General features: G+C 39.1%; 1 protein-coding gene across 2 annotated transcripts in view; it reads left to right on the plus strand.

Moving 5' to 3' along the window:
- The window catches only part of acot7 (acyl-CoA thioesterase 7), a 120,495-nt gene that overhangs the window by 2,782 nt on the left and 92,472 nt on the right, over positions 1-25,241 (plus strand). Inside the window, exons 1-3 of one of the 2 annotated variants that reach the window (XM_062052269.1) lie at positions 7,151-7,330; positions 12,245-12,362; positions 16,110-16,266. In XM_062052269.1, coding sequence (XP_061908253.1) covers positions 7,239-7,330; positions 12,245-12,362; positions 16,110-16,266 — 367 coding nt within the window. In that variant the 5' untranslated portion in view covers positions 7,151-7,238. Of the gene's footprint in view, positions 1-7,150; positions 7,331-12,244; positions 12,363-16,109; positions 16,267-25,241 lie in introns of those variants that run through there. The other variant, XM_062052270.1, reaches the window with a different exon arrangement.

A 25,241-nucleotide genomic window follows, 5' to 3' on the forward strand; every position in this document is an offset into this window, starting at 1 on the left:
ACATTTTTGTTGTGTTTTGCTTGATTGTAAAAGATACACAACTATCTAGATGGTTTGAGAAGTAAAAGAGGAGCGATGTTCATATGTTGTTAATATTCAGTGTTTTATTGTTCATAGTTAATATTGTAAATCCCACTTTCCTTATTTTAATGTACATTTTGGGTGTCCCATTCAGTAAAAAACTGTAAAATTCTATTCCGTTTTTTTGAGGTGGTCTGTCATACCTTTTTTAGAATTTTATCGGACATTGTGACTTTTGGTATAGTGTTCCTGAAAAAAAGGGACCCAAACACACATACTGTACAGCAGATTTGTACATCTAAGTGTGTATATATAACTTATACACACATACATATTGGCCCCACAGACACATTTTTTCTCTCAATGTGGCCCCCGAGTCAAAAATATTTGTATAAATAAACACGTATTCGTAAATATATTTTTGAGATTTGAAAATATATACAAATATAATTTATGAATATAAAAATGTGACATACAAATAAATCAAGAATTTCTATAAATAAACGTGTATTTGTAAATATATTTTTGCGATTTGATCATAAATATGCTTGATTTTGTATTTGTATTTGTATTGAATTTGCAATGTGGATCGCTTTTTTGCTTTTGTGTCGATGAGACATTCCTACCACAAACCAGACGCACAAATAAATGTGACCTACACACTCCCCTGAACAACCAGCAGAGGGCACTGCAGCCAGAGCGGTCTGGGTCACAGACATGGTCAGACACTGGTGAGCCAATCAGAGGCACACTAGGGAAGGTCATATTACGTCATGACTTTTGGGATGATTTGACACACATTGCACTGATAAGAGATCAGTATCTACATCGGGACAAGGTCATTAAACGGCATTGATACAATAAAATAAGCAGCTAGCACAGTCTTTCAGATTAACTGGATAAATTACCATTAGCTAATACAACGCTAACGTTAGCTAGCTCAGGCCCGTTGTGCCTTCTCTCTGTAAAGACGTGGATCGTTTTTGTGCAGATAACTCCGGGAATTTTGCATATAATGTTCTATGATCCAGACCGCTCTGGCTGCAGTGCCTTCTGCTGGTTGGTCAGAGGAGTGTGTAGGTCACATTTATTTGTGCATCTGGTTTGTGGTAGGAATGTCTCATCGACACAATGGCAAAAAAGCGATCCACATATGCAAATTCAATACAAATACAAAATCAATCATATTTATATTCAAATCTCAAAAATATATTTACAAATACACGTTTATTCATACAGATTCTTGATTTATTTGTATGTTACATTTTTATATTTATACATTTTATTTGTATATATTTTCAAATCTCAAAAATATATTTACAAATACACGTTTATCTATACAAATTATTTATTTATTTGCATATCACATTTGTATTTGTATTTGTATATTTATTGATATATGATAAATATGCATATGTATTAATATCATATTGATATATATATAAGTTGACTAAATTGGCCCTAGTGTGTGAATGTGAGTGTGAATGTTGTCTGTCTATCTGTGTTGGCCCTGTGATGAGGTGGTGACTTGTCCAGGGTGTACCCCGCCTTCCGCCCGATTGTAGCTGAGATAGGCTCCAGCGCCCCCTGCGACCCCGAAGGGAATAAGCGGTAGAAAATGGATGGATGGATGGATGTGAGACAATTTTACTTCCATAATGACAAGTGCAGACTCACAATTGTAGTAAATTAAACATTTACAGCCTCTTCTTTTATTTTTGTATAAAAAGTGAATGAGTGTGTCAAAGATTCAACTGCTACAAAGCGGTGTGATATTTGTTAATGAACCTCAATGAACAGGTTTATGTGGAACACATCAAACAGACTGTGTTTAGTGGAGATTTACTTCAGAAAAAAGCAAAATGAAAGCACTCAAGAGAGAAATTCCTAATCTAACAAAAATGTAATAAAATATACTATGTCTGCGCATAAACAGGATCATGATTCATTGCGGCAGACTGTTGTGGATGGGTGCAGGGAAGAAGTCAACATGAAGGTTTTGTTTGTTTAGCATTTATAAACATGTTGGCCTTGGTTCAAGACTTCCTGTGTGGGATGTGTGCTGCAATAGTTGCATTTGACTAACATTTAACATTTTGGTACTTTGTGAAAGGTTTAGTGGTTACTTTAACCAAATAGACCACAACACCTTAATATGAAGAAATAGAACTGCATTATCCCCTCTAACTGATTGGCAAGTAAAGAAACAATAATCATAGCAATTAATACAAATAAGGGATGCACACTATTTTTTTTTCAGCCCAATACCAATAACTTATGTGTATTGAATAATATTTATTTAGATGTAAGTGTAGTTTGTGCACACATTCCTTTGCGTTTAGCTTTGGGGCAATTTATTTAGCAGCGAGGAATATTTGCAGAGCATTTGGTGGAAATGTGAAAAATGTATTCCCCTGAAACACTGAAGTCGTCCCACACAATCGACACCACGTTTGTCTATAATGAGCTCATGGAAAGTTTAAGACAGGCCCTTTTTCAGCTCGAGCAGGAGAAAAAGAGCGCCTGATTTGCTCACCCTAATTAATCCATCTGCAGCACAATGTGGGTAATATTTCTCCTTTTTTAATCAACATTTTTTTCCTAATATGGTATTTATTCATGCATAATTCCTTGTATCAGCCCAATAATTTTCCGTACACTATTTATTGTGCACCCCTAAGTACTGTTAATTCTAACAAAAATGATACCTCAGACAATCCAATGACAATCTCTTGATGAATGGTCTAATTCAGGGGTCACCAACGCGGTGCCCGCGGGCACCAGGTAGCCCGTAAGGACCAGATGAGTAGCCCGCTGGCCTGTTCTGAAAATAACTCAAATAGCAGCACTTACCAGTGAGCTGCCTCTATTTTTTAAATTGTATTTATTTACTAGCAAGCTGGTCTCGCTTTGCTCGACATTTTTAATTCTAAGAGAGTCAAAACTCAAATAGAATTTGAAAATCCAAGAAAATATTTTAAAGACTTGGGTCTTCACTAACTGACAAAGAAACAGATAACAGATTTGGTGTCCAGTTCAAAGTCTGACATGATTTATTTAAAAATTTGAGAGTTGACTTTTGTATTTTACATGAGTTATTATTTGTACAAACATGTTGCAAAGTAATGATTTGTTAAAAAAATGTTAGTGGCTAGCTAGTTAAAATGGGATATTGTGATTTCACAAGACTGTCTTAGAAGTGATCATTTGAAAATGTTCAATTTGAAAAATGTGCACTTAGAGAAAATATAAAAATAAAGTGTTGCATATTGATATTTATCTGTTTCTATATATATTTATTGTGAGAAATCATTAAGATGATCAGTGTTTCCACAAAGATAAATATAATTAATTATTAATAATAACATAGAGTTAAAGGTAAATTGAGCAAATTGGCTATTTCTGGCAATTTATTTAAGTGCGTATCAAGCTGGTAGCCCTTCGCATTAATCACTACCCAAGAAGTAGCTCTTGGTTTCAAAAAGGTTGGTGACCCCTGGTCTAATTCTTTCAGGTCATTGTATTGTCAGGGCATTCAAATCGATCGCAACTGGACTGTTCGGTTTGTCTTAGACTATGTTTACACTGCAGGCCAAATCGGATTTCTTTGAGATCTGATTTTTTTCCAGCTGACTGTTTACACTGCAAGTAAAATGTGATATTTATTCGACTCCAGTGTAAACGCGCACAGGCCCCAATGTGGCCCCAATGTGGCCTCGACGTCACTTGCGTGCGCACTTCGATAAAATGAAAACAAAGGAAGTTGACCGGGAGGAAGTCGCTATTACTACAAAATAAAATAAAAGTCGCAACACCTTAAAAATGAATGTTGTTTTTTTTACATGAAAGTAAATGAAAGTAATATAATGTATGAACGGATGTATATAGTGTAATATATTTGGGAAAGTTATAATCTTTTATGGCTTTTATGGAGCTTTTAGACTGGCAACAATTTTTAGATCTGTGTCACTTGAGCACAAAAAAATTTGATTTGGTGTGCAGTGTAAATGGGGCCTTTGAAAACGTTTTGCCTCTCAACCAAGGAGGCTTCATCCGTTCATGCCCACAAGCCCCGTTCACACTGCACACCAAATCTGATTTATTTTGCCCCCAAGTGACACAGATCAGATTTTTTATGCCATTGTAAAAACTCCAAAGCGCTTTAAATGCATCAGATTTGGACCAAATCAGAGGTAGCCCAAATCTGATTTGAATCTGATCTTTTAAACGTGACTGCAGTGTAAACGCCAATGCGACCTGAATGCGACTTTTACGCAATCATTGGGCGAGCTACGTCATTCGTGTGCGCGTTGCGATCCCTTTCCTTTTTGCAATTCTCTTCTTCCTCCTCGTGCAGCTGCATTCCGTCATCTGCCTACTTCCTCTTCACAAAAGCCACCGCACAAACTCGCTAACACGCTAATCTGTGGTGTCCATGTTTTCTTGTGTAGTAGCAACTTCCTTTTTCAATCACGGAATTTGGTGTTCTTTCAAAATGAGCCGCTTTGTCGAAAAAAGCTACCAGTGGTGTATATCCTATTTAAGCTACTGCCGCATCAAAAGATGATACATTTTGTTTCGAAATACCGATTTCGATATAAAAATAAACACATAATAAAATAATCGCTTCATTGTAGCACTAGTGACAAATCAACTCTTCATAATTTCAACAGATTGACTTCCTTTGTTTACACTTTATCGAACTGCGCCTGCAAGTGACGCCGAGGCCCCATTGGGGCCACATCGGGGCCATATCCGGCCCGTCAAAGCTTTGAAAACAGGGTTGCATGTATTCAGTACTTCCGCCATCCTGCAGGGTGCAACAGCTAAGTATGTGCGTCACAATGAAGCAACAGTGGGTGAGTAGAAAAAGATGGCACTATCGGCCCTGAAAAAATTCAAAATACATCGCGAAAATTGGACTTTAACAGCGACTGGACAACAAAGTAGGAATGTATTGAAATTGCTGACTTCGTGATGTCTTTTGTATTTGTGGTTGTGTTGTTTTTGGCTGTTTAACTCTGGCGATCAAAACCGGTTGTATACACGTAGTGCTAAATTGGACCAGAAGAGGGCGATAAAGCTACACTTTATGTTTAATTGTGTTGAGCCACATGTGTGCAAAATTGTGTGTTTTATTTATGCAACATACACGATGGACAATATTTAAATTTTCAGTCATACGAACCTAAATAAAGGAAGACGTATAAAGAAATAAAACCGAGGAAGAAAAATATTTCAAAAGAAGGAACATTAATCATCAACAAAAACTTAGCTTCTGTTTCTTCATGCTGTTAACTAGTTGCACACGCTGGAAACGAGTAGCGAGGGCAGAATATTGAATGTACTGACAGTGGCAGAGGGGTTAGTGCGTCTGCCTCACAATACGAAGGTCCTGAGTAGTCGTGAGTTCAATCCCGGCCTCTGGATCTTTTTGTGTGGAGTTTGTATGTCCTCCCCGTGACTGCGTGGGTTCCCTCCGGGTACTCCGGCTTCCTCCCACCTCCAAAGACATGCACCTGGGGATAGGTTGATTGGCAACACTAAATTGGCCCTAGTGTGTGAATGTGAGTGTGAATGTTGTCTGTCAATCTGTGTTGGCCCTGCGATGAGGTGGCGACTTGTCCAGGGTGTACCCCGCCTTCCGCCCGATTGTAGCTGAGATAGGCTCCAGCGCCCCCCGCGACCCCGAAGGGAATAAGCGGTAGAAAATGGATGGATGGAAGGATGACAGTGCAGTGCTACTCATAAGTAAACACAGCCTCAAAGGAATATAACCTGTGGAGGCACTTTCTAAAGAAACATCCATATTTTTGATGTCCGGCCCCTGAGACCTTGGGCTCTTGAAACTGCGGCCCTTGTCATTATGTAGTTGAATAGCCCTGGTGTGAACTTACTCATAGATTGGTTAGGTCTAGTTTTAGACCTAGTTTGGACAGATCTAATCCGACTAATCCAGTCTAAAACTAGATCTGACCAATCTAATATAAGACTAGTTCTGACTAATCAAAGTGTAAAACTGGATCTGACCAATCTAGTCTAAAACTACATTTGACTAATCGAAGTCTAAGACTGGATCTGACTGTGTGGTGCTACTATTAAATACACATAGTCTCAAAGGAATATAACTTGCGGCGGCACTTATTATAGAAACATCCAAATTTTGATGTCTGGCCCCTGAGAACTTGGGCACTTGAAACTGCGGCCCTCTTCATTATGTAGTTGAATATCCCCGGTGTGAACGTACTCATACATTGGTTAGGTCTAGTTTTAGACCTAGTTTGGACAGATATAATCTGACTAATCCAGTCTCAGACTAGATCTGACCAATCTGGTATAAAACTAGTTCTGACTAATCAAAGTCTAAGACTGGATCTGACCAATATAGCCTAAGACTAGATTTGACTAATCAAAGTCTAAGACTGGATTTGACCAATCTAGTCTAGGACTAGATCTGACTGCAGTGCTACTAATAAGTACACACAGTCTCAAAGGCGATCTTGGGCTATTGAAACTGCGGCCCTCTTCATAATGTAGTTGAATAGCCCCGATGTGAACGTACTCATAGATTGGTTAGGTCTACTTTTAGACCTAGTTTGGACAGATCTAATCTGACTAATCCAGTCTCAGACTAGATCTGACCAATCTAGTATAAAACTATTTCTGACTAATCAAAGTCTAAGACTGGATCTGACCAATCTAGCCTAAGACTAGATCTGACCAATCTAGTCTAAGACTAGACCTGACTAATCGAAGTCTCAGACTGGATTTGACCAATCTGACAGATTAGATCTGACCAGTTTGACAGACTAGATCTGAACAATCTAAGTCTATGAGCATGAATTGATGAAACCTACTTGGATTGGAGGTGAAACTTCTTTTAAGGCAAACTGAACAGTCCAGTTGCAATCGATTGAATGCCCCAGCCCCTGACAGTAACCATCTGCCATTCAAGGGAGTCCCTTGGCTGCTTGTCAGCTATGGCACATGGCGCTAATCTGAATTGTCACACTTATTGTTGATCAGCTGGTGTCTTATCTGCACATCTGTGGGAGTGTTCTGATCCAGTCCGACCAGTTGTGATGAGGGGGAGGGGTGGTAGTGTCATTGTTAAAAGTCGCCATGGCTACAATACAAGGCATCACATCTCAGACACGGCTATAGAAGACATCTAAAGACTAAGTTAAACTGAGAAGAAGAAGGTCAAGGCTGGGAAGATGCGTTGCTTCATGCCTCCAAGAAAATTTCCCCACTATGAAGAGGACATAGTGTCACCCGGCAGAGAAGACTTCCGATATGAACTATGCAGGTAGTCCATTATCTGTGTCACACACAAAGAACTCTTTTAAACTCCTCATTTATGCTCGTGAATCATGCAAGTAAACTCCCTGTACTGGTTAAGCTGCATAGAATGAAGGAATGAATGGAGGTTTTGCTACACACACCTTGTGACTCATTTCAACTTTTTGTCCTCGTTCATTCACAAAAACAAGTTAGTCAGAAAAGTAAACGTTATTTTGAGTCACCTTCCTGGGAAGAATAACAACATGCTAATGGCGTCAGCATGTGTATTCAATTCTTTTAATTGGTCTATTAACCAAGACTTTGTGACTCATTGTTCATTTAAGGGACAGTGCATGTTACTAGCCTTTTAAAAAAAAAGTTGTTTAAGAGGGCTTTGAAGGCTAAAACGGTGACTCCCATTAGACGCATCTTCCAAGCGTTTTTTATCTTCTTTAAAATCCTAAAAAAAAAAGACATGTGTTGTCTCTCATAATGTTTGTAAACGATAGGTATCCATCCATCCATTTTCTACTGCTTGTCCCTTTTTTGGGGCAAAATTCCAAAAAAGTGCAGTTCCCCTTTAAAACTTTAAACTGTAAAACATTTCATTGTAAATTCACAGCAAATTGATTGCCGGCTAATAATGGCATTGCTTTTGTAATAACATTTACAGTAATTTACTGTGAAGTACAATATATTGCCAAAAGTATTTGGCCACCTGCCTTGACTCACATATGAACTTGAAGTGCCATCCCATTCCTAAAACATAGGGTTCAATATGATGTCGGTCCACCTTTTGCAGCTATTACAGCTTCAACTCTTCTGGGAAGGCTGTCCACAAGGTTGCGGAGTGTGTTTATAGGAATTTTCCACCATTCTTCCAAAAGCGCATCGGTAAAGTCACACACTGATGTTGGTCGAGAAGGCCTGGCTCTCAGTCGCCGTTCTAATTCATCCAAAAGGTGTTCTATTGCAGTGGTCCCCAACCACCGGGCTGCGGCCCGGTACCGGTCCGTGGATCGAATAGTACCAGGCCGCACAAGAAATAAATAAATAAATAAATACAATTTAAAAAAAATAAATAAATATATATATATATATATATTTTTTAAATTATTTTTTTATTATTAAATCAACATAAAAAACACAAGATACACTGACAATTAGTGCACCAACCCAAAAAACCTCCCTCCCCCATTTACACTCATTCACACAAAAGGGTTGTTTCTTTCTGTTATTAGTATTTCTGGTTCCTACATTATATATCAATATATATCAATACAGTCTGCAAGGGATACAGTCCGTAAGCACACATGATTGTATTTCTTTATGACAAAAAAATAAATAAAAATAAAATATTATTATTATTATTATTTTTATTTCTTGTGCGGCCCCCACCCGGTCCGTGGGACAAATTTTCAAGCGTTGACCGGTCCGCAGCTACAAAAAGGTTGGGGACCACTGTTCTATCGGGTTCAGGTCAGGACTCTGTGCAGGCCAGTCAAGTTCATCCACACCAGACTCTGTCATCCATGTCTTTATGGACCTTGCTTTGTGCACTGGTGCACAGTCATGTTGGAAGAGATTTCCATCAGATTGCCAGATGGAAAAGCGTGATTCATCACTTCAGAGAAGGCGTCTCCACTGCTCTAGAGTCCAGTGGCGACGTGCTTTACACCACTGCATCCCACGCTTTGCATTGGACTTGGCGATGTATGGCTTAGATGCAGCTGCTCGGCCATGAAAACCCATTCCATGAAGCTCTCTGCGTACTGTACGTGGGCTAATTGGAAGGTCACATGAAGTTTGGAGCTCTGTAGCAAGTGACTGTGCAGAAAGTCTTTGCAGTATGCGCTTCAGCATCCGCTGACCTCTCTGTCAGTTTACGTGGCCTACCACTTCCTGGCTGAGTTGCTGTTGTTCCCAAACTCTTCCATTTTCTTATAATAAAGCCGACAGTTGACTTTGGAATATTTAGGAGCGAGGACATTTTACGACTGGATTTGTTGCACAGGTGGCATCCTATGACAGTTCCACGCTGGAAATCACTGAGCTCCTGAGAGCGGCCCATTCTTTCACAAATGTTTGTAGAAACAGTCTACATGCCTAAGTGATTGATTTTAGACACCTGTGGCCGGGCCAAGTGATTAGGACACCTGATTCTCATCATTTGGATGGGTAGCCAAATACTTTTGGCAATATAGTGTATCTTCAAGCAATTTGTGGTGACAGAGGACTACCATTACAGTATTTTACTGTGATATAACAGTTAATTTTTCTGTCTTGCCTCTGGTGAGGGCGGTCGCATCTTTCTCCGCTCCCTCCTTCCCTGCTTGCTCTCTTTGTTTTTTGTCTTGTCTGAACTATTTTGAAGCCTCTTTTCTTGAGCTGTCCTCAAATCTAAACATCAAAATGAATTTGATCAACTGGACTCTCGACGCAATTGACACAGTCTTTTCGACAAGGAAAAGAGGTTCGGGGGAGCCTGGCTGCCCTGATGGAACCATTGCTGCGGGGTACGTGAGAGATTCCTGGAATACTTGGAGAATCATGTGCCTCTCAGTCCTTTCCATCGAGGACGTGGAAGACATCTACCTATTTGGAGCTGTGATCGCAGGGCATTTGCTGATTGGGCTGGGCATTGCTCTGGTGTATCGTCAAATTCGGAAGACGATGGCAGCCACTCAAGGGGCCAACAGGCTGTTCAACGCAATGGAAGGATTGGGTCGTGCTGTGGGATCACAGACTGGAGCGATTGCTGATTTGAATCGCAAGGTAGATTCCATCTTGATGATGTTACAGAAAGAATAAATTGGAATTGTCAGAGCCAGCATATAGAGCAGGAATGTCATTGTTTTGACTGCTCGAAGAAAAAACAACATCTTAATCTACGATTTGACTCCCTCGAATGGCCTTGAGGAACAGGCTGTTTGAAAACACTCCCCCGAGGACTCCTCAAAGATGGACGCTTTTGACCTTTCCCTTTTTTTCAAAAGCACCTGGGTCGGACTCTTGAACTCTTGAACTCTTGGGGCCGGCCTCGGCCCATAAAGACAATCCAACATCTCACCCAAGTTAATTGGGCATACATGCACGCACATACCCCTCCCCAAATCAACGCCTTCACCACTGCTTTATTCCTCCGGGGTTGTGGGGGCTGAGCAGCGCTCAACAGCAGCTGCTGGCCTCCAAGGTCCTGTTGGATGACTCTGTTGCGAGTTGTTGTGATTAAATGTACCTTGTTTATGTGTGCCATGCTATGTGAGGTTTTTTTTCCTCGGACTCAGTCTGGACCATTCCTGAGGGTCCAGCCTCAGTCTGATATTTTTTTTTACTTCCCCCCTTCCCCAATGTCACCTTTTTCCCACCTTTTTAAGGAGCGCCTAAGTGAGGCTGATCCGTTGGCGGTCCCGTCTTGTCTCCCTGTAACGTATGTCTGCTCTTAGCGGGATTGTGCCGAAAATGTAATTTCAGTTCTTATGTGTCTTGTACATGTAAGAATGGACAATAAAGCTGATTGATTGATTGATTGATTGATAATTGCTGTGAAATACATATATGTCATTTTTACAGTCATTTGTTGTATTGTTACAGTAGATTTTGATTTTACTATGAAAAAATACTGTTAAATGCTGTGAAATCCCGATAAATGTTACAGCATATTCAACGACAGAACATGAAGTTATTTACTAACCAGTTTTGGTTTCCTTTCATTCACCGGTAGACACGCAAGCATTCCATTTATACCGCACAAGCGACTAAAACAACATTGTCCTCCATGTAAGTGTACCTTACTCTGATTTTAAGTATAATGTACACATCATGGTACATGTGAATATATATAGTGACTGTAAATGTAGTGTACACATTATTGTGACGTGTAACATTAGAGAGTGAAGTTAAAGTACCAATGATTGTCTGTGTGTGGTGAGATTATCCTCTGCATTTGACCCATCACCCTCACCCCCTGGGAGGTGAGGGGAGCAGTGAGCAGCAGCGGTGGCCGCGCCCGGGAATCATTTTTGGTGATTTAACCCCCCAATTCCAACCCTTGATGCTGAGTGCCAAGTAGGGAGGTAATGGGTCCCATTGTTTTTATAGTCCTTGGTATGACTCGGCCGGGGTTTGAACTCACGACCTACCGATCTCAGGGCGGACACTCTAACCACTAGGCCGCTGATTACTATACAATTAAATTAACGCTATTAAAAACACAACACGCTAAATATGAATACAAGTTCATTGCAATTAACACAATCATTTGAGACTCCTACTTTTTGTGTCATCTATGATGGTGAATATCCTTTCATCCATTTTCTACCGCTTGTCCCTTTTGGGGTCACGGGGGGTGCTGGAGCCTATCTCAGCTGCATTCGGGCGGAAGGCGGTGTACACCCTGGACAAGTCGCCACCTCATCATAGCAAAAATATTTGGAATATTTGAGTTACGTCATGTAATAAAACACGAAAGCTGCCCCATCAAGTCCTTAATTTATGCATGTATGCATATATATTATGTAATCATATGTATAATTATAGTGTGAATGCAGCAAAGTGTGCTCACAGTCATTTTTTTTTTCTTGCATTTTTGTGAACACAGTCATACAGTACAAATCAGAGCATTTTTTGTTTTGCAAAACCACATTAGCATAATGTTTCATCATGTGTGCAGCACTGTACTGCTCTTCCATATCACAGCTGATACAGTTCCTGATAACTTCCAACTACATTCATCTCATTTTTTTTTTTATCAGCCAGGCCTGTTTGCCACATTCTTATCACTTGGTTGTCATGCACACATTTTTTCCTCCCTCTCAAGCCTGTTACAGACCTCATACAATTCCATTATTCAAGTATATGTACTGCATTGAAAAAAAAAACAGAGCATCAAAGCCTCCAAGGCAGCTAACTCTTTTAACTCTTTTTGTTTTTACTGCAGGATAATGCGGCCCGACGATGCCAACATTGTGGGCAACGTGCACGGGGGCAACATCTTGAAGATGATCGAGGAAGCCGGATGCATTGTCAGCACACGACACTGCAACACACAGAACGGGGTGAGAAAATACGACCACCTCTAGCATATTTTCCGGACTATAGAGCGCACCAGTATATAAGCCACACCCACTAAACTTTAGAGGGAAAAACATATTTTTTCATTCATTAGCCGCACCAAACTATAAGCCGCAAAAATATACATTGTGAAATTAGTTATTTACACGTAAAGATTTTGTAAATGTTAATTTACATACCCTAATTTTTTCCAAAGTGCCTGTAACACGGCAGTAAAACGGCTGATCAAACAAAACAGAAGTCATCATCATGCACCCTAGCTAGCTCTATAGTCAGCTAAACAGACTCGATAACTCAATAATTCCACGGTGAAGTTTTGGTGAATTTGCTGAGGAATTCCTGAAACTGAAACAATACAAAAAGAAAGCCATTGTAAGTTAATACTACTAACACAGACACTTGTAAAAATGTTAGCATTTGAGCTAATGCTAACAACGCTAGCTTTATTCCATTACAATAGAACCTACAAATATGCAGGAAAACACTCCTTCCGAAATCACACATGAGACAGTTCAGTAATTATGAATAGTTTTAGTTATGTTGTAAATCTTACAAACGTTGCTTGGAGTGATGAATGAAGAATCCATACGAGTAGAAACACTACGGACGACTAGAACACGAAACAGCACTTGTACTTCTAGCTCAAAGCACTAAATGGAAGGAAATACTGTAGACCAGGGGTGTCAAAACATTTTGACTTCGGCTGCATTGGGCAAAAAAAATTTAGTCGAGGGCCAAAAGCCGACTGCATGTAAAGTAACATGGATTAATATATATATATATATATGTATATATATATATATATATATATATATATATATATATATATATATATATATATATATATATATATATATATATATATATATATATATATATATACACATATACATATACATATATATATATGTGTGTGTGTTTGTGTGTGTATATATATGTATATATATATGGAGATGGAGAAGCAGCTGGAAGGAGAATTCCACTGGCCAAAGTAAATGCTGCACATTATTATTATTCCATTACTTCATAAAACTACCGTAGTAGTTTTATGAAGGAGGGGAAAGGGGGGGGAGGGGGGGTGAAAACCAATGACATTAATTACAGTTAATTTCAATAAAAGACTTTGATTTCAGACATGTGTTTTGAGTTAAGAGCACGGAACCATTTAAAGTAGTATATTGAGGCACTACTGTACACTGCTATACAAGCTCTACTCTGACTACTTTCAAGTACGTCCAATTTCGACAGTAGTCCGTTTTGCAAGTTAATATTTTACTTTAACCTAAATAAATTAACATTTTATACTACAGTGTTCGTCTTGCCTGAAAACTCTTGTTTTGTTTTGTTTCACCTTTCACCCAGTGAACTAACCCTAGTCGGAATTGCATCATTTGATCCTTGTCTCACCTTCAACAACATTCTGATGATGTCTTACCTTTTTTCTTCCTTCTGCAGATGTGACATGCAACATACAGTACACAGTCACACCTGTTTCAATGAAATACTGTACCATTCCATTCCCTTCCATACAATTCCTATAGAAACTATAATACATTCATCATGTGGTTATTTTAACTCATAATTAAAGGACCCAAAGGACAAAAGCTTTCTCTGTTACAGACATCTCGGTATCAGATGTTAACTAGTCATGTTTCTTCCCCTTCTGTGGTGATTGATAGTGATGCCTTGTGTTGGATAACCAATACAAGTACACTCAAAGTTGGATATAACGCAGCCCAATATAATGCGATATTCCATGTAACACGGTCGTGCCATGGATCCCAAATTTTTGCCCGTTTACATCGCGGTGTGGTGGCGGGTAGACTGGGGGTGTAAGACCAGCTAACGTGCTAAATCTGTTATGCGTCTTAGACAGCTCACCGTAGCTTGTAGGCCATTTAGGGCTGCTACCAACTGGGCCAGTTAGCTCAATACATCTCATTCAGACTGGGGCTAGGTTAGCTCCGTTAGTTTAACAGCTAGCTAGCTGAGAAGTGAAGCGGTGAAACAAAGAGGGCAAGTGCTTTCTAAATTTGATAAGACTACAAAATGTGTTGGAGAACTGTATGCGTGTTCTTCTCACGTCAGCCAGCAGGGGGTCTGTTCTGGTCAATGGACAGCATTTAGAGATTGTACAACAATTTAAATATCTCAGAGTAATCTTTGATTCACACTTAACTTTCATAGACCATGTTGAAAAAAACAACTAACATTGATAAATTCAACTTGGCAAACTTTAAACATATAAAACCATACTTGGCAGTAGAGTCTGCAAAGGTTTATATGCATGCTATGATATTTAGTCACAATAACTATTGCCACACGACTTGGTCCCCCACATCTTTGAAGCCACTCAAGTCTCTATTTAAGAAAACACTTAAAACTCTAGACAGGAAGCACCTGCATTATCATTATTATAACATTGTAAGTAAGTACAATATTTTACATTTTGAGAGCTAATCAGAACTTTCTGGATGCTTCCTTTATTTTTCTAAGTTCTAAATCAGGGGTGTCAAACTCATTTTAGATCGGGGGCCACATGTAGAAAAATCTACTCTCAAGTGGGCCGGACTGGTAAAATCACGGCACAATAACTTAAAAAAATAAAGACAACTTCAGATTGTTTTCTTTGTTTAAAAATAGAACAAGCACATTCTGAAAATGTACAAATCATAATGTTGGGTGGTTTTTTTTTACACTTAAATGTTGCGGTTAATAGTACTCTATCTTTATTTGTCGTTTTTTATACTTTCTGAATAAATTATGTGATGATGTAAATTATGTTCATCAGTCAACTCATCGGTGTTAATTTTCAATCTATCAAAATAAAAAAATAATATCAAAATCAAATTACAGGATGTTATTTATGTAGTTTGCTCATTTTCCTCATCTGGTGCGCTAACATCATGTGGTTTATTTTTTTTTTTTACATATGTAGCATAATCTACAAAGATACAAAGGATTGCTATTGCAACATCTAGTGGACACATTTAGAACAGCAGTTTCTTTCATTCAAAAATTCTGGCTCATTTTTATACTTAGCAAACTCATCCCGCGGGCCGGATAAAACCCGGCCGTATGTTTGACACCCCTGTTCTAAATGGACTTGCTCTTCCACCCTAAAATGGATTTTAAATATAAAAACAACAAAATTGGAGTCAGAACCGGAGCACTAACATTATGGAATACTTTACCGGAGCACATAAGAAACCTGTGGGACCTACCTGACATTTAAAAGAGTCCTAAAAAAATTGGTTGAAGTCAAACCAGTCATGCTTCCATAGATTAACCTCTCCTTGGACTCTGTCTTTTAAAGGTCAGATTATTTGTACCTGTGTTTTGAATTTTTGTCTATTGTGTCCATACTGTCTATGCGTTTGTGTATTTCAACCTGCCTTATGACAGGTTGCTGACATGTTGATTAATATGTACTGTCCTAATTCAAATATATAAAGAATAGTAAATTAGGCTATGAAATATCTAGAAGAACACAAAATACAAAGTTAGCACTTAGCTTTGACGACAATAAAGGAGTACGATGTAGTACATCTGAACCAACAGCAGTGTGAACAAGCAGCAGCGTCAATGATTTTTTTTTTCTTTGTCGGAAAAAAATAAGGAGTTCTGCATAACGCAATCTCGGGAATAACGCAATAATTTTTTTATAGCACCCCAACGACCGCATCATATTGAACTTTGAGTGTACTTAATACTGTACATGTCGTCTCTAGGACCGCTGTATGGCAGCGTTGGTGCGGGTGGAAAAGACGGAGTTCTTGTACCCGATGTTCATTGGGGAGGTCGCCCACGCCACCGCTGAGATCACGTTCACCTCTCAGCACTCTCTGGAGGTGCAGGTCAAAGTCATGGCTGAGAACATCCTCACAGGTAACTTGTCTTGACATGATACTTTCCCTGGAAAACTGTATTCCTTTCTAGATATGATTATTATTTACATTTGTGTACTTGCTGCCACACAACAATGTTCACCTTTTACCTCATTCTCGTCTTGCCTACGTCTTCCGGCAGGAATACAAAGAATGACAAACATTCATGAGTGATAGCCAACACAATTGAAACACACGCACATACAAGCAACCACATTGAGGACACTAGCTACTGTCGTGCGGACACTCAGCAGTTCACTATTTCCAAACAAAATGTGGACTGTCACAATTTATCTTCTAATAATGTTTAGGGCTGCAACTAACGATTAATTTGATAATCGATTAATCTGTCAAATATTACTTCGATTAATGGATTAATAATCGGATAAAAGAGACAAACTACATTTCTATCCTATCCAGTATTTTATTGAAAAAAAACAGCATACTGGCACCATACTTATTTTGATTATTGTTTCTCAGCTGTTTGTAAATGTTGCAGTTTATAAATAAAGGTTTATTAAAAATAAAAATTTTTTTTTTTTTTTTTTTTCATTAAAAAAACCAACAACAACCTCTGTGCATGCGCATAGCATAGATCCAACGAATCGATGACTAAATTAATCGGCAACTATTTTAATAATCGATTTTAATCGATTTAATCGATTAGTTGTTGCAGCCCTAATAATGTTTTAATTAAACTGTTTGTGTTATTGTAAAAGGATTTTTTCTGGCGATGTCGCTTGTTGCTAAGTCGAATTTATTCAACTTACCGTATTTTCCAGACTATAAAGCTCACTTAAAATCCTTTTTTTCCCTCAAAACTCGACAGTGCGCCTTATAACCCGGTGCGCCCAATGTAAGTTATATGTTTGGTTGAGCTTATCCACCTCGAAGCAATTTTATTTGGTACATGGCGTAATGATAAGTGTGACCAGTAGATGGCAGTCAAACATAAGAGATAAGTGTAGGCTGCAACGTTTGATGGGCTTCAACATACAAGTATTATTATGGTGTGTTTGTATAAGGTAAGATATATCTGGCGTTTTGTTTCGCAATATTATGCAAAAGCAACTTTTCTTACCTTCTGGTACTTGCTGATCTGTATTTGGGATCTGCATAAATCCTGAAAAGTTGCGCGCATAGTCCGTAGTCGATAAGCTTCTTCTTTTTCTCTATCTTCTTGTTATGGGACATTCATCCTCCGCTGTTGCCATTTCTAATATAAAGTAGCGTAAAGTTCTTACTTATATCTGTCAGTAAACTCTCCATGAAGGCGCTAAAACCGTTATTGATTGAAGTAAAGTCTGAATGTCATTAAAACAGTTAGCGCCATCTTTTGACACTTCTTCCACTCCCGTCCTTGCACGCTTCACCGCTACAACAAAGATGACGGGGAGAAGACGCTGCAGAAGGTGAGCCTCGTAAATAAGACCGCCCATAGAACGGCGCATACAGAAGCGACTGTCAAAAAGCGGCTTGAAGATGATCTGTAAAACATAATCTATGCAACATTTTGACCAAAGAAATACCATTACATGTTATGTAGACCACAAGAAAGTGTTTTCCATTTAGAAAAAATACAACTAATATGACTCCTTTAATGCGCCCTATAATCCGGTGCGCCTTATATATGAAAAAATTATCAAAAATAGACCATTCTTCGGCAGTGCGCCTTACAATCCGGTGCCCCCTATGGTCCGGAAAATACGGTAGTAATATTTTTCATATTACATGTGTCCACTAAGCTGTTTGGACAACTAGGCACATCACACGGACACAAAAAAAAAGAAAGGTCATCTCTATCCTCCTTCAAAACTGCAATAAAAGTTCACCTCCAGGCAGCTACAACCCTAAACTAACACCCTCCACGGATTTCTTATAATCAAATGTAAACAATCAAATGCAGATACTTTTTCTTATGCCTTCTGATCTTTCTCTCTCTTTCTCTCTCTTTCTCTCTCTCTCTCTCTCTCTGATTATCTTGTGTGATGACTGTATTATGATGATAGTATATATCTGATAGTATATATCTGTATCATGAATCAATTTAAGTGGACCCCGACTTCAACAAGTTGAAAAACTTATTCGGGTGTTACCATTTAGTGGTCAATTGTACGGAATATGTACTTCACTGTGCAACCTATTAATAAAAGTCTCAATCAATCAATCAAAACACTAAGGATTGTGAGTCACATGTCTCATGCACACACTAGGTGTGGTGAAATTTGTCTTCTGCATTTGACCCATCCCCTTGTTCACCCCCTGGGAGGTGAGGGGAGCAGTGAGCAGCAGCGGTGCCGTGCCCGGGAATAATTTTTGGTGATTTAACCCAATTCCAACCCTTGATGCTGAGTGCCAAGCAGGGATGTAATGGGTCCCATTTTTATAGTCTTTGGTATGACTCAGCCGGGGTTTGAACTCACAACCTACCGATCTCAGGGCGGACATTAAGTTGCAAGCACAAATTTGAGTTACAGTATAAGCATCCCCGCCATTAGTGGGCATAGCAAATGTCACAGTGGACTCAGTAAGATCAATTGGTCTTACATGCTGGCATTAACTTTAACGTTGTCTTTCTGACCATGAAGAAAGGAGGTGAGGGACAGTGCTGGGAAGAAGAAGTGGATGATATTCATTGGATCGCAAAAATAAATAATCAAAAACATGACAGAGCGTGTCGCCAACTTGGCAAAGTAGTACAAGCATATCACTGCTAGTCTGCACTATACTGAAGCAGGATGAGTCTAATGCCAGCCAAATATATCAATATAGTAAATGGCGGACATTTATCCAGGAAAATATAGAAAAACTGCTAATGGTTTGTTTGACGGAGGAGCAGCTCAAATTAGATACCTTAGAAGTCTGCTCTCCAAAGTAGTAATGTACATGTTGTTAGTAGTACATTCTATTAGATTGGTTTTCATACAACATTTCTGATCTAAAAGTTTGTTTTTCTTTTCAAAAGGCATGTTACATGTTAAAATTGTGCTGTTTTTGGAGGCTTGGGGGGCAAACACCAGTTATATTGATTTTAAATGAATTTCAATGGTCAGCTTTGACTTGAGATACTAGTGTTTTGAGTTAAAAGCTCTGTCACAAAACTAATTCACCTCCTAAGTTGAGGTGTAATATTTTTGCAACGTAATCACTGCTCATGTATTCAATATAAAATACTGTAAATAGAAAGAAAACAGCACCATCTGGTAATCTAATTTTCAGTGTGTTTTAATGACCCAGGTAGGTGGTATAAAGCTTTATTCTAGTCATTGGCAAGACCGTAAGACACTGTGTTGCTTTTTGAACAGTAGAGGGCAGCACAGACACAGTAACAAACCCTCTCTGCATTTGTGAGGCCATACTTTTGTCACTTGAATAGTTTATGCATAGCCAATGATGCTATCTGCCTAGTAAATCTTCTGCCATAAACACACAACAGACACACACACACGCACACAATAAGCCCTGCAACATTCCCAGCTTGAATGCACATTAATGTACATTATGTGCGATTGCTCTTAGCTTGGAGTCCAATTTAACAGTTTTTGTATTTTTCTAACGAACAAAATAGATGGTGCTGTAGGAACACGTCTGTCTTTTAACCATCCAACATCCAGTAGAGAGGGAGAAAAAAGTGAATCAAGAGAGGAACGAGACATACCCTAACCCTAAACAGACACACCTAGCAGTATGTTGATTAGCACGGTGGTCGCACACTGAATGGTAGAAGAACGACTCAGGGTGGGAAAAGGATGGAGAGAAGGATGAAGGAGGTGTGAGAAACAAAAGAAGTATCCCCTAGACATCCGTTGCCCTAGCAACAGGCTTGTACTGGTTGGTTGGCTGGTTGCTAGGTTGGAAGCAGGTTGACTGAGGTGCAGTGGAGATATGAGATGACAAGTAAAGACCAAGCGTACGTTCAGAACTTATGCTGACACGGATATGAGTGAAGGCCCAGTCTACTTTTATGTACCTAATATGATTATTGTATTGTTAAATACAACTAAAATAAAGTAAAACCTCGTGAAAGACACATAGTGGAGAAGGAACAGGAAAGTGTCGAGTGATATTCGTATAGGTCCTGCCAGAATTCGTAAGAGTTGACATCATTTAAAAAGTTAAATTTCTGTTTTTATGGTTCTTATCACACTTTTCTTCATAGTCATAGCCATATACTGTACGTGCCTCCAGTGTTTATGCATCCTCCAAACCCCTGTATTCACATTTTAAAGGTATTAATCAGTGCTTCTCATCTTTTCTGTTCTCATAACCTTTACATGTCTAATACTAAGATCTCGTAGCCACTTGTAGCCCTCCTCATAATGATTCCCACTCTCTCCAAAATCAGCCCTTCCATCCACTTCATGCAGTTATTGCTCTCTTCTGCACTTTGTCTCTTCTGCAAGAGCTAAGTGGTTTACAAAAGACCGCAATAGAGCCAAAGAAATTAAATTTGTTTATTAATTCTTTAGATTGGGGTAGCACGGCGGAACAGGGATTAGTGCGTGTGCCTCACAATACGAAGGGCCTGAGTTCGATCCCTGGGTTCGGGGTCTTTCTGTGTGGGGTTTGCATGTTCTCTCCATGACTGCGTGGGTTCCCTCAAGGTACCTTGTTTTCCTCCCACCCCCAAATCCATGCACTTGGGGATAGGTTGATTGGCAACACTAAAATTGGCCCTAGTGTGTGAATGTGAGTGTGAATGTTGTTCCGCAGCCTCCGAAGCAGAACCTCCAGGTTCTGTAACAGCTTCTTCACTCAGGCCATAAGACTCTTGAACGCGTCATAATTTTCCCCTTAATTCCCCCCAAAATGGATTAACTCGCTGGAATAAAAAAGACAATATAACATACATCCATAAAAGTGAATGCTTATGAAAAAGTGCAATATATTTATCTGTACAGTAACCTATTTATTTATTTATCAATGCACCTTATTGCTTTTTTATCCTGCACTACCATGAGCTAATGAAACAAAATTTCGTTCTTATCTGTACTGTAAAGTTCAAATTTGAATAACAATAAAAAGGAAGTCTAAGTCTAAGTCTAAGGAAGACTAAGTCTGTCTATGTGTGTTGGCCCTGCGATGGGATAGGCTCCAGGGCAGTGGTTCTTAACCTTGTTGGAGGTACCGAACCCCACCAGTTTCATATGCGCATTCACCAAACCCTTCTTTAGTGAAAAATAAAGTGATTTTTTTTTTCAAATTCAAGAAAAAGTTATGTTTTTTTACTGGTGCACAATATGAACCGTGCATGAACATCACCTTGTTCAAAGAACAAAACCAACACAGTGCATGAACTCACAACAAATTACACCCTTTACACACGTTACCATGAATTGATTAACGTGGACCCCGACTTAAACAAGTTGAAAAACTTATTCGGGTGTTCCCATTTAGTGGTCAATTGTACGGAATATGTACTGTTCTGTGTAAACTGTACTGTTTCATATAATGTATTCTCTTCCTTTGCAATCTGCTAGTAAAAGTTTCAATCGATCAATCAAACAACCTGCATATCAGATGGAAAATTAGAGGGAACATTGTTTGGGGGTATCCATAATACGCTGATAGGGAGAAATTTTTATTTACACGATAAGTTGGATGTGTCTTCACCTCCGTGGCGGAGGCTCCGCCGAACCCCTAACCTGGGTTCGATCGAACCCAGGTTAAGAACCACTGCTCCAGGGACAAGCGGTAGAAAATGGATGAATGCATTCTTTAGATCAGTGATTCTCAACTGATGGGTCGCAGGTCTGTGCCTGGTAGAGATGAGATCTTCGCGAATGAGTCGAGTCCTTCAAACTTCTCTTTAAAGTGATCAATTTGCTCTTGCAAGCCGTTCTTCCTCTCACATCCCAATAAATGAGAATATTGTGTAAAAGTTCTGGAGTTTAGGACACAGGTCAATTTAATTTTTTTCCCCCATACTGTACAGCAGGGGTGTCAAACTAATTTCTATTGAGGGCCTCATCACAATTATTGCTGTCTTCAAAGGGCCACATGTAAGAGTATATTAATATGAATTGCAACTGTTTTTGATGTATATATATTTCACAGATTGATGGATAACTTGAGATAACTTTAAAGTGTAGAACATACACTACCGTTCAAAAGTTTGGGGTCACCCAAACAATTTTGTGGAATAGCCTTAATTTCTAAGAACAAGAATAGACTGTCGAGTTTCAGATGAAAGTTCTCTTTTTCTGGCCATTTTGAGCGTTTAATTGACCCCACAAATGTGATGCTCCAGAAACTCAATCTGCTCAAAGGAAGGTCAGTTTTGTAGCTTCTGTAAGGAGCTAAACTGTTTTCAGATGTGTGAACATGATTTTGATTGATTGATTGAGACTTTTATTAGTAGGTTGCACAGTGAAGTACATATTCCGTACAATTGACCACTAAATGGTAACACCCGAATAAGTTTTTCAACTTGTTTAAGTCGGGGTCCACTTAAATTGATTCATGATACAGATATATACTATCATATATACTATCATCATAATACAGTCATCACACAAGATAATCACATTGAATTATTTACATTATTTACAATCAGGAGTGTGGAGGGGGGGTGGGGTTTTCTAATCATCAATTAGCCTTCTGAGCCAATGAGCAAACACATTGTACCATTAGAACACTGGAGTGATAGTTGCTGGAAATGGGCCTCTATACACCTATGTAGATATTGCACCAAAAAGCAGACATTTGCAGCTAGAATAGTCATTTACCACATTAGCAATGTATAGAGTGTATTTCTTTAAAGTTAAGACTAGTTTAAAGTTATCTTCATTACAAAGTACAGTGCTTTTCCTTCAAAAATAAGGACATTTCAATGTGACCCCAAACTTTTGAACGGTAGTGTACATTTAGCCAGAAAGTGCTTTTTTATTTCCATGTCACATATATGACATGGTGGGGCCACATAAAATTATTTGGCGGGTCACATAAATGACTTGGCGGACAACATAAAATGACATATCGTGCCACTTTAACTGATGTAGAGATGGCCACATAAATGATGAGGTGGGCCACATAAAATTATGCAACAGGCCACATTAGAATTATGTGGCGTGCAACGGTAAAATGATTGGACAGGCCAATTTAAAATAAAATGGCAGGCCATGATAGAATTATGTGTCAGGCTACAATAAAATTATGTACACTTGTGATTTAGGGCTATGTAAATAAACATTGATTGATTGATTGATGTAGTGAGCCACATTTGTTATGTGGCATACCACATTAAAATGATGGGAATGTTAAAAAAAACACAATTTTTTAAATATAACATTTAAAAATGAGCTAATTATGATAACTGTGCTGTCATATGTTATATCTTGTTGTCTTATTACATTTGCATTTATAGTAGGCGTTTTTGTTACAACCTGTAAGGCCAGGCCATTCTTTGTTGTTAGTTTTTGGGTGTTTTTCTCGGGTTTTTGACTTCACATTTTGTTTTATGCTCTTATTTTGGTTCTGCTTCCTATTTTGTTTGTATTTTGTTTGCACAAGCTTTACTCTCTTTCTGAGCGCTTCCCTCCTCACCTGCGGCTTGTTTGCATTGATTGTCTCACCTGGCGCTGGAGGGCTACTTAAGCCACTCTCTTTTTCTCTGTTGCATGTGGGATCATTCCAAATGTTTGGTGTTCAGAGGAACGTTCATGGTTTGTGCCATTTGTCACTTTTTGTTTTGCATTTCTTTCAAGTTAGCTATCTTTAGTTAATTGTCTTGCACATCTTCATTGTGCTTGCTTTGTGCATGTCCTTGTTGCACTCTACCTTGGATTTTTTTATCTGGGTCATGACCTCCACAAAGAGCATTCCTAACACTTGGCATGCAGTTGCAATTCCAAGATGTTAGATGGCAATAGTGTATAGACCAGTCCTTCTCAAATAGTGGGGTGTGTCCCCCTGGGGGGCGCGGTGCAGTGCCAGGTGGGACGCGTGCATGTGACCTCGGAACATGCATTTTTTGCTGTACCAGAACATGATAAAGCGTATGTAGCACTTTGCTTCACTGTAACCATGGTAAGAGACAATGAAAGGCTGGTGTGTTTATTTTAATGTTAACAAGCTTGCAATGTTATGCAGAGGTATACTTGGAACAATTTTATAGACAAATTATACTATTTATAGTCACTGTGGAGGGTGGGGGTGCGTGAAATATTTTCTTCTTCCAAGTTGGGGGTTAATAATAATAATAATCATTTAGAAGCAATGGTATAGACCAGACCTGGGCATTCTGCGGCCCGTGGGCCACATCCGGCCCTTTGTGCGTCCCTGTCCGGCCCGCGTGCGGCCAATTATAAATGACAAAATAAATTTTAAAAAGTATCTATGTCGAGTGTGCAATACAACGGTGCTGCTTTTGTTTTGAAAATCGTTATTTGTATTACTTCCGTGTGGACGTATGCGTGTGCGTGATTGTGAGCGAATGTGAACAGCTGCAATCGCAAATTACAAAATAAAGTTGAAAAAACATCTATGTCGTGCGCGCAATACAACTGTGCTGCTTTTATTTTGAAAAGTATTATTTATGGGCGTGTGTCCGCGTGTAACCTGCGAGTGAAGGTGCACATGCAGCGACAAGTGATGCACGCTTTACACCCGAGACGCTAAAAAGAGAAAAGTTGATGAAGAATGGCGTGTTTCCAACAAGACATGAACTGCCAAGCAACGTTCCCTCTAAGGTGCGCGCCTGCGCAATAGCGCACTGCTCAAGCGTCCGCTGCGCGCAGCAAATATATGCCGCGCACCAAATCAAATCCCATCTGAATTCTAAACAAAATAAACATATTTATTCTATGTAATTTTGCAATGCAACTTTGAGTGACAGTGACAACAAGCGGCCCTAACGGTGTTCGTCAACACCGTTCAATTGAACACCGTTCAATTATTGTAACGTCTATCGAGATGCTTCGAGGACAGGAATTATATCCATCACTTTATTGAGCAAAACTGTTTATATTCGGACAT

This window comes from Entelurus aequoreus, linkage group LG07, assembly GCF_033978785.1.
Source record: "Entelurus aequoreus isolate RoL-2023_Sb linkage group LG07, RoL_Eaeq_v1.1, whole genome shotgun sequence".
In the NCBI taxonomy this organism is placed as follows: domain Eukaryota; kingdom Metazoa; phylum Chordata; class Actinopteri; order Syngnathiformes; family Syngnathidae; genus Entelurus; species Entelurus aequoreus.